At 33.9% G+C, this 11,378-nt stretch overlaps 1 protein-coding gene across 1 annotated transcript; it reads left to right on the forward strand.

Moving 5' to 3' along the window:
• The first annotated feature begins 4,594 nt into the window (after positions 1 to 4,594).
• Positions 4,595 to 9,721, forward strand: LOC105334277 (kyphoscoliosis peptidase). Its single transcript, XM_034472971.2, has 5 exons — positions 4,595 to 4,731; positions 6,508 to 6,612; positions 7,636 to 7,751; positions 7,865 to 7,981; positions 8,101 to 9,721. The coding sequence occupies exons 1-5, from the start codon at positions 4,630 to 4,632 to the stop codon at positions 9,476 to 9,478; spliced, it is 1,818 nt and encodes a 605-aa protein (XP_034328862.2). The 5' UTR covers positions 4,595 to 4,629; the 3' UTR covers positions 9,479 to 9,721.
• The last annotated feature ends 1,657 nt before the right edge of the window (positions 9,722 to 11,378 follow it).

Below are 11,378 nucleotides of genomic sequence, written 5' to 3' on the forward strand. Positions count from 1 at the left end.
ACGCCATTCGATTCCCCGTCGTTGAAATTGCACAGTTGGCTTTGTTGTGATGTGTAACTTATATAGTTCTAATTCATACTCTTTCAGTGTTTACAAAGCAGCTAACGGTACTCGGAAAACACTTATTTTTTTTTTTGGGGGGGGGGGGGGGTTCGGACACTTTTGTAAATAATAATTCCAACGGAAAACATTTTGAGTTTAGTATATTAAATATTTAAACACGGACTGCAGTATGCATTATTTATAATGCTTATGAATAATAATTATTAATTTATTACATGTATATTAGACTTGAAGCTGACGCCACTTTGCCCAATAAGTATGTGAAAGAATTTTTCCATTATGCAATAAACCGATCTTACCCGTTTCAGCTCTTCGTATTTTAGAAATACATATTTGGTTTCAGCCATTCTTTGACGCTTGTTGATTGTTATTCACAGTAATATTCATTGTACCCGAAGTGCGGAAATTATGCAGTCCCAATTATTTAAAAATAGTTCCTTGGAAATTACATGTAATTTAAATTGCCAAAACGTCTCTGTTGAACTATAAAAATACACACATAAAATGATATTTAATTAATAGGCATTTTAAAATGAAAAATCAGAGTTTTATAATATATTGATTGGCATCATGACATTTTGAATAAATGATGTCTGGTTGACTAGACGTTAAAAGCTAGCCCCGCAGAAATACACAGCTTCTCTTTATTTTATATCATTTAAATGTTTTTTAAAAAGTCGCGGAAGCGAGCTAAATGGCATGCTAGTATGGCTGTTCCATGTTTGTTTCATATCCCTGACTAAGAACGTATATATATTACATGTAGCTTTAAAACGACGATACACGAATCCTTTACACAAATAAATATCAATATTATGCCTAATATAAATAGAATTGTTTGGATGTCATAGGCAAGACTGTGCAGACAAACTATCATACCGCGCTAACGCACGGTATTCAATTTGTCTGCACAGCCTTGGTGTGTTATAGGATCGACGACACCCAAACAATATGCATTTAATGCTTAAATAAACACCAGAAAAAGAAAAATAGATTTGAGCTCAAATCGCTACCTGACTTTTTGTAGAACACCAATCTAAATTCTGATCATTTTCCCAGCCTTTTAATATAATAAATTCTGCAAGTATTGTTATAGAAAATATATATTACTAGACAAATCTTGCATTTCTCTTCTGAAAAAAAAGACGCGAAACTTTACAAAATTATAAAATTACATTTATTTATAAAACTATTGAATGAAATCAATTGTTGCATTTGCTTCCCGAATCGACCGGTGAAGTATTTCTCCTTCAGATGGCACAATAGTATCGGGCAAAACAGAACAAGGCCGACATCTGCATGATCCCGCCATGTTGATAGGGTACGGGACTAACCGAAATTGCGAAGAACTTCCGTCCGAGGGACACCGAAGTAACGCCCTGGTCTGTATGACGTCATCCTGTTGGCAACACTGGCAGAAACGTATAACTTCTGATGGCGATGTTTGGGAAGGTCGGGCGTGTGTGAAGCAGCCTCCCTTACAAGCCCTGATGAGGACGCGCCTTGGCAGGCAGTTTCCGATCCGCACCGTGTAGATTGCATAATGTCGGAGACATTGAGATCTGATGATACTGACGGCAACAGTGGCTAGTACAGTTCCGTACAAAAAGAGCTTCATTTTTGACCTGTAATATTATAAGCATAATTAGGCATTGTCCTAAAGAAATGACTCTCTCTCTCTCTCTCTCTCTCTCTCTCTCTCTCTCTCTCTCTCTCTCTCTCTCTCTCTCTCTCTCTCTTTTAGTCTTCTGTTCAGTGAAGTCAAAAGGGGTGTATGACATGTCAACTTCAATAAAGATATTCAAAAAAATATCTATATTGACATAATATCTATTATACATGTATTCATCTTATAATTAAAAATACATGTATTATAAAGACATTATGACACCAGCGGCTGTAGATTTTTTGTCCGTATTAAGATAATGAGTAGTCTGCAGCCAAATCAAGATACATGATTAAACTAATTGGTAATACTTAATGACAAAATACGTCACATCTATGTCAAATGAAGATTTTTTTCTTCAGCAAATAGAAATCATAACTGTGCGAATTTTACAGCCAAACATTTGCCTGGAAAAAGAATTAAAATAGGATAGAAAATATGCCCGTCAAACATAAAGAATGAGATAAACTTCTTTCTCTAGATCTCTATAAGAGCTTACCTGACCGTCGCTCAACACGCATCAGTATGAAGAGGTGAAATCCTTCTCTTTAAAATGGATTCTTTCATTAACACCTGTCAGATGTTTGTGACGTCACGGATGATATATATACCATGGCGTTAAGAACCTATTTTGACCGTTGTTATAAATATCAAATCTTCCTGAACGACCTTTAACTAGTGTGTAATAAATGTTTGAATATTTTTAAACAAAAATTACCAAGAGGACCCCCCCCCCCTCCAGAAATATTTATTTTCTTGCTGTTAAAATAATTTTAAAATATATTATATATAAATATATGATATAAATATAATAATCATGCTGTTACTAGAGAACGCTTCCGATTATATCACAAGAAATGTTGTTTTTTTTTTTAAAAATGTAACGAGGGTGATATTGCGTGGCTTCAAAACAGTATCTTTTCAGTTGCACATTCTTTAAAAATGTTGTATAAGATAAAAGTACTTGTGTTTAAAAAAATAGATATAAACATATTATAAGGGATATCAGGACCTTATGTCCAAATAAAGCTCTAAAGTGCCGGGTATTATTAAAATAGATTTAAGCTCGGCTAAGTCACTAAAATAACCCTTTATATTCCACTTCATTCCCCGGGGATCTGGAATAAAACTGTATAATTGCATTTATTCATTATAATATGTAGCAAGAGTTCTTTAAAGATATTGTGAATTATATGACCCCTGGATCATGCTTGAACATGCACACCTTCATAATGTGAAATGTTATTACTTATTAGGTTTGTTACTGACTGACTATTCGCCTCGCCGTCTATGAGTTTGATCAACCCGATATATTGCTGTAGTCAGTCAGTAACAAAATTATTATAAAATAAGTGTTCTGTTTTCCCGATGACTTTTCTATGAGACACTATTCACAAAATGCAATGATCCACGCAAATACATGTGGCCTTTGTCAGTAGCATCTCGTCCATTTTTACACAATCAAACTCCTCAAGATTACCATTCTCACTTTTCAAATACCCTTTGCAAATCTTCGATGCATCCTTGTTTGCTTACAATGTTGGGTTGCTTATTCAAAGGCGAAGCGTTTGCCATATTGCCGAACATTAATTCTCACCGAACGGACATAAAGATATATGAGGCAGTCACGTGCTATGTCTGAAGCAATGAAAAGGTGGCATTTCAGTCCGAAGGAAAACAGCTATCACAGTTTTCATATTTTACATGCTGGTTCTTCATGAGAGAAAATTTGTTGAGAAAATAAACCGAATCTTTTCCAATAACTGAATTTATCAAGCAAATGTCACGCGTTTGTTTTTGTTAATTATCGAGTCAGGTGTTAAAAAATATATAACGCGATGAAATTTTTTTTACCAGCAATGAAAAAAATCCTGTTCCCTGTTTTAATGTTTTCCATTTCATTTTATGCATTTTGTTTTCTAAATTTTTGAACTATTAATTATTAAGGATATTAGGCAAAATTTCAATTCAAACATTTTTCAAACGGTCCTCATGAAATCATTCATAAATCCGCTCTTATTCTATTTAAATTAAAAAATTAAACCAGTGTTGAATGGCCACGATACCACATATATATACTTACTAATAGAAATGTATAGTTGTCATTGACCGGTCCCTGTTAAAACATTAGAACGATTGGCAATGCCTTGTTTTTTGGCAATGAGTATAGAACTTAAGACTTTAATTAAATTGAAGTATGTTCTGCAGTTTATATACGTGCAGGCACATTGTAAAGAGCGCCTATTAACCGATTTCAGGTAGATTTTGTGAGTAGTGCATATATATAGTTTACGTGTTTCTGTTGTTCCACTGTTCCAGAAGATGTTTTGGAGGTTGGTGTTTTAATTATGTTTTTCTCAAGGATGCTATAGTAATTTTTATGACAAAGTTCGTTATCATTCAACAAAAAAGTTTGATATCATAGCAAAAAAATGACGGAAACGCTTGCACTTAATAAATTATTAGATACCACTGGCGAATTCAGAGATAGTGTACAAAAAAAACTAGATTAAATTCTTCATAATTGTTGATTATGCAAATTGGTTTAGTTTTTTTTCCTCCCCTGTTTAAATGTTAAGTACTAGACGGGCTGTTTGTGCATTTTTAAGAAGATTAACGGTGATTAATCTGTAATTTTCGGTGTGTTGTTTAAATAGATTTATGAATAATTCTAACCAGTATATTCACCATCGCCAAAGGCTTGGTATTATTTACAGTTTTATAAGAACTTAACGAGGATAATGCTAGTCCCTTAATAACAATCCTTTTATTCAGCAAGGTGCGTTTACACTAAGTACATGTGTATCTCTATCTTTAAATTCAAATAAAAATTCTACGGATGTTCATGTAACTTAATGTTGTTTTCTTTCAGCTGAGCCGGAAGTAGAGCTGTTTCCATCATGGGGTCGTGTCCTACCAAGCAGACGACAAACCGACAATTCGCGGCTGCGCTCAGAGAACGCTCCACCATAAAGTCCGCTTTCAATAGGGCTACCAATAATGTTAGTAGTAACTGTAATCTTTTATAATTATGTAAACATATCTATCTATCTATCTATCTATCTATCTATCTATCTATCTATCTATCTATCTATCTATCTATCTATCTATCTATCTATCTATCTATCTATCTATCTATCTATTTATCCATCTATCTATCTATCTATCTATCTATATATCTATCTATCTATCTATCTATCTATCTATCTATCTATCCATCCATCCATCCATCCATCCATCCATCCATCCATCCATCCATCCATCCATCCATCCATCCATCCATCCATCCATCCATCCATCTATCTATCTATCTATCTATCTATCTATCTATCTATCTATCTATCTATCTATCTATCTATCTATCTATCTATCTATCTATCTATCTATCTATCCAAACAATATCATATAATAAAGAAGATCATGACCATCACATGTTAAGGGTTATGCACCAGAAGATACATGTACTTATCTCTTAAGGAGGCTGGATATCGATGGTCAACAAATTAACGATCAGGCCCTGGGGCCATAAAACTTAGACGAGCTTACTTTTGATCTAAGTCTCACTTTTACAAAAGAAACATATAGTGGAAAAGTGAGACTGAGATCAAAAGTGAGCTCGTCTAAGTTTTATGGCCCCGGGGCCTGATCTGCCTTAAAGTTTTAAATATGATATTTAAAACCATGAACTGTTATTTGATAAAGATAAAAATCCAATTATCTTTTTACAGAGCTCTTCTACTAAAAGAGGTAAATTTAGCTTAAATATGGCAACAACCATATCCAGCCCTCTTAATTCGCTGTATACCCGGTATGTTCCAAATACATGTATCCATAATGTATGAGTGCACAGTCCATGTGCTAGATAAACGCCTGTTATACAACCATCAGTCTTTTTACGTGGGAATTTAAAGAACATGTTATTCAAATTTCAGTCTTTATATGTCAGAAAGAACACGTACTCCCATCCGTTTTCTGGGACTAAGATACAAAGATTCGGTATTATACAATGTACATGACATTTACGTTTACCATGAAGTCAATTATATCTCTTCATTTATTAATAATGATAGGAAATAATTAAAAAAACATTTCCAATCGAGAAAGTATTTTCATGTATCGACTTTGGATAGAACTACGTTGCCAATAGGTGGTAAACTCTTTTTTTTTCATTCGTTATGAGACAAAATGAAAGTATTGAAGTATAAATTAGCGTAAACAATGGTATCACACCGGTATACAGTTTACATGTGATCGCATTCATTAGATCATGGAATCCAAGCTAATGACCGACCGAATAATTTAAAATTCAATATAAGATAAGATATTCTATCCAATCAGTTCACGAGCAACATGTCGTTTACCCGTGCATGTTTCTTATCCATGCTTCACGAATTAAGCTGTTTTCTTTCCCTCCGTTTTTCTAGGAATTCATATTTACAGAAGTATTTATTGTATTATTTGAACAGTTGGGTTCGCAAACATATATCATATAGTAATATATCAAATATATCAAATAGATATAGAATGTCAGTTTTTAGATCACTTCTTCATGTGAGCACCATGGCTTTTTTGTCGATGACTGGAGAATTTGACATGGATAGGAAACCCAAAAATATGAACACAATGATATCCCATTACACGGACGAAGTAATAAATTAATACAAACTCCATATTAAAGATGTACATGGAATATATACCAAGTCACAACGTATTTGATATTTTAAAAAAAAAATGCCTTGTCTATTTTCTAGGTATTTCTTTTTACATCATTTTTACAGAATGATGAAGACATGCTTATACCACCTGGGCCAAATACCAAAACGAAGGATGATATTTTGCCATCGCCGGATATACTAGAGTTAATAGATGTGCATGTCAGTGAGGTAAACCTTTGTGATTTTAAGGAGGGCGAATAGTCAACAAAATTAACCGCCTGATGTACCTTAAAGGGGCATAGGTCACGATTTTGGTCGAAAATTATTCGATTTTAATGTTTACAATGCTTTAGTAAGGCATTTTTAAAAGGGAACCAAAATGTGGGTGTCATTTGTTGAACTATAAGCGAGTTACAGAGTTTACAATTCTTCGCAATGTTGTTTACATTTTGAATGTTGAAGTGAAAATTCCAGTTTAAGACCTCAAATGAATGTGCTAATCGTTGGGAACTGTTTATTTATGCTTAAAATAATTAAGAATATAGACAAATCAGCTTGAAAAAGATTTTTTTTATCGGTATATTGAACCTATGTAAACAAAAACAGGGCACGAGCCTTGTTTACAATACGAAGAATTGTGAGCCCTGTATCTTGCTTAATACTCATTGACTGGCACCCAAATTTCATTTGATCATTAGAAATGCATTCCTAAAGCATTGTAAATAAAAAAAAACAGACAAACAAAATTTGAACAAAATCGTGACCATGCTCCTTTAAAGGTTTATATATTATTTGTTAAGCTATGAAATATAATAATTATTTAGTCAAGAAATACATATAGTTTAGCTTTCAAAGAGTTTTTTAAATATATCTTTTATATAGTTATTCTTCTAAAGAATGTTAAAATAGTCTTTAAAAAAATGGCTACGACCTTCCAGCTTTCTTAATGATAAAAGTTATAGAATTTTTCTATAGCCGACCTTACATTACAAAAATAGAAGAAAACCATCCAAATTTAATTTTTTCCACACCGAAAGCACCTTATATTTTAGATTTTTCGCAAATCTTCTATTGTTATATTTAGTTAGTTAGTTTCAGCGTTTTGAAAACAAGAGCATAAAAAGTAAACGCAAACACTGTAAAAACTAGCGACAATAATAAAATGTACTAGATTTGAAGTGGAACCCAACATATGTATAAGCCCCCCTTTTTTGATATAGAAACAATATTATAGGACTGTGTATTTGACAGACTCCCGCTGATGCGTGTGTTTCCGTTCCCTCGTTGACGGACCATCTGACGAGCGATTTCGATGAGAGAGTGGAAAAGGTAAAGGCCATTCACCGATGGATCACAACTAATATAAGGTTAGTCAAAATATACCATAGCTATACTATGTACTAGTATGTACTAACATGTAGGTCTGATATGGTTTATTAAATTAATGTCGTGGTTTGAGTTGTTGGTTTTTTTTTGGCAGGTTTGATGTTCAAGGTTTTCAAACGCGAGAATTTGGGAAATCCTCCGCAGAAGATGTTCTGAGAAAGAAATGTACTGGTTACCTTGGTTATTGTAACTTATTTGCAGCAATGTGTAGGTGAGTTTCACAAATGCAATACTAACAACTCAACGAGAAATTGTATAGTATTAAGTATGACGTCCATTAATGTGCATTGTAAAACCCGTAGTATAGTCATTTTTATCTTTATTTTAAAGATCCATTGGAATACCAGTAAGAACTATAGAGGGTTATGGGAAAGATGACACAAATATTGAGGAGGTGGCGTTCGATTTGCAGTCTTCGGAAATCAACCATGCGTGGAATGTGGTTCACATTGGGGACGAGTGGCGTTTCGTGGACTGCACGTGGGATGCAGGCTACATAGACGACACCGGGAAGTTCCAATGGTTATGTAACGACTTCTATTTCTTGACAAATCCGGACTTTTTTGGTGTAAAGCATTTCCCTTACATGAACGACGATTTGGAAACTAGTAAACAATGGCAGCTGGTAGACGAAACGATGGATCTGGAAACATTTTCCAGGAGAGCGATTATTCACGAATATGCCATGGAGAACGGAATTGGTCTAGTCACACACGGAGAGACCCTGATAGAAGTCATCGGCGAAACAACCATTATCATCAGTGGACCGAGTATTCCAATCGAAGACGTTTCATGTGAAATGGAAGAAATATACCAGTTTGACAACGTAGTTCAAGATCAGTACACGATGGCGGAACGTATGGGGCATGACGGGGTCAAAATAAAACTAAGGCTACCAACTATCGCTACTTACATTCTTCGAATATTTGCCAAAATGTATTCGAAGGATAACGAATTCGGAAAAGTGGCTACGTATATTGTGAAATGTTTGCAAGTGTCCAAAGACATGGAGTTGTTTCCCTCTCACGGTATTTGGGGCCCAGAGCTCTATTATCAAGATATAGGTTTCGAGAAAGCAATCGTATACCAGTGGTGGTACGAGGCCGCATGTGGGGAGATAGACCTGTACGTGCCAGTGTGGGAGGCGATGGAGATAGTTCCCAGGCTGCAGTCTTCAGATGACGTAGACGAGGTGGCCAATAGCGTCCTCATCCAAACTGACTCAAGGTCTATCGTTGCCATAGCGCGCTTACCTAAAAGAGGAAATTACAAACTAACTATTTCGAAGAAAATGCCCAATGGGTCTGTCGTTCCAGCCATTCATTATCTTATCACGTGTAAACACGGTTACGTGCCTTTTATGCCATTCCCGATCGCGTTTCCAGTGGTTCAACAGTTCATGATTACTCTCGTGGAGCCCAAGAAACGATTCCTTCCTGCACGAAGTTACGTCAGATTTCGCATTATTTCACCGCTGTTACACAGCCTTCGACTAGGGGAGCAGACATTTTCCAAACGACTAGGAGACAAGTGGGATTTCACTATTGTGACCCCTGGTCCGGATGAGGATCTCTTAATGTACGGGGGTACATCTGACTTCCGGACGAGTATTCTCTGCTTCCGGACTGTTCTATTTGTACCGGAACCACATGTTTGTGAGCGATTAATAAGGACATCACAATCACGGCGGAGCATTAATAAAATCTAAGACGTATATTTGATCTCATTACATGTACCTTTGTTAATACATTTACAGAAAAATATATAAATGATGGGAAATTGCTTTATTATTTGTACATGTATAAAATGAAAGATCAAGAACACTAAGCATCATCTGAAGTTTCATTCTGTACTAATTCATTTAGCTTGAATGAAAAAGGTTCTGCTTGATCTGTTTGTCCTGTGTAGATTTGTTTGTTAATGAATTGTAAAAAAAAAAAAACTAGTAAATTTTATATATAATACCCGATATTGAATTACAGCTATGGCTTGATTCTATAATGGTTATCTTTATGAACAAATTTGTGATTTCCGTGATTATAAAACATTAAAATGTGAAAATGGGAAAACGGTTCACACAAAACTTAATAAAGAAGAGGAAGATTACAAAAGTGGCCGGATGCTTAAATAGCTTTCTTATACTACTAATAATATCTTCTATTACAAGTACATAGTACAATATTCATAATCAGGCATAGTAAATTTCTTTATCATAGCAAAAGGGGACAAAATGTTATTTTTACAAACCATCAGTCGGAGACATTAACAAGCGTCAGCTGCTTCTTTCGATCTACATTTAATGATTTAATTTAAAATGAAATACTTATAATTATACGTGTTTTGATTAAAACCATCCCTCTTATCTCCAAGTTATGGCTTAAAACAATTTATTTAATGACTATTAAAACATATCTAATATATTAACACATGTCATTACCCTTAAGTTCAACCTCTGTCATTTTACTGTTTGAGTTCGATTATGCGTTGGCTCATTTCACAAACATCATAATGATTAATTTATCTAAATTGTCAAAAATAGTTTATACACTACAAATTGAGAACTCAGTAAAAAACGGATTCTTTTTAATTATTTATTGTGATAAGACAATAAACTTAAAACTAATATACATCCTTAATTTCATAATTCTCACTGGTGTATGATTTATAAATAAGGAAACGTGCATAATTTGGAAAGGGGGGGGGGATAATATCTGCAAAATGATTTTATAATCAGTGCAAAAGATATAAACATCTACGATTATGAAGTAATTTTAAAAAATTGTGCACGCATTTATTAACGGATCTACATAGCAAATTACAATGCGGATCTAGGTTCATGGATCACATTCACATTCATGATTTTGAAATCTTCCCATTGGAAACTAGGACAGAATTCATATTGGGGGGAAATCCAGGATTCATGCTTGATGACTAAAAAATAAATCAAAATACTAAAAGAACTGAATGGTGTACTTTTGTTTAGTATTATATAACAGCTATTTATATTATTTGTGGTTATAAATTACAATACAGCAAAGTGTATGACGTCAACATTCTTTTTACTCATTGCGCATATTCGTTTAAATAGATTAATTCATTTACAAATTTATTTTTATTATTGACATATATATTTTTGGATTTGTATGAGGTATCTTGATGTTTCTAAAACTGGTTCTGTACAGTCACATGCAAATTCATAATAAGTGATTTGCGGAATCAAGAGGTAAAAATATGAAGGGGAAATATACTAATTTTATCCGTTTGGAATAATTTGGATTTTAAATTGTTGCAAATTTAGACGATACGTTATGTCAAACGAATTCATTCGAAATTAAACAAGGTTTGACAACTTTCAGTTTACAAATTTTGAAGCGAACGTATTGGCTCCATGGAGTAAAATTTCAATCAACCGGTACAGTTGCACTTAGTATATAGTAAATAATGCACGTCTGTTGAGTTGTGAGCTCTGTATATTGGATATATCTTTACAATAAATTGGAAATTTAGGTTGATATTTAGATTTTATCGTAATTTAGCATTGCACACAATTAAAAGGAAAACGAAAATAGACTGACAAATCAACGATAGAATTTTTTGGATTTTATATC

The sequence above is a fragment of the Magallana gigas genome, chromosome 8 (assembly GCF_963853765.1).
Source record: "Magallana gigas chromosome 8, xbMagGiga1.1, whole genome shotgun sequence".
NCBI lineage: Eukaryota > Metazoa > Mollusca > Bivalvia > Ostreida > Ostreidae > Magallana > Magallana gigas.

Coding starts and splice junctions, on each gene's coding strand:
- LOC105334277 (XM_034472971.2), top strand. CDS start 4,630: ATGGGGTCGTGTCCTACCAAGCAGACGACAAACCGACAATTCGCGGCT. Junction 7,752..7,864: donor TGGATCACAACTAATATAAG/GTTAGTCAAAAT, acceptor TTTTTTTGGCAG/GTTTGATGTTCAAGGTTTTC. Junction 7,982..8,100: donor TTATTTGCAGCAATGTGTAG/GTGAGTTTCACA, acceptor TTTATTTTAAAG/ATCCATTGGAATACCAGTAA.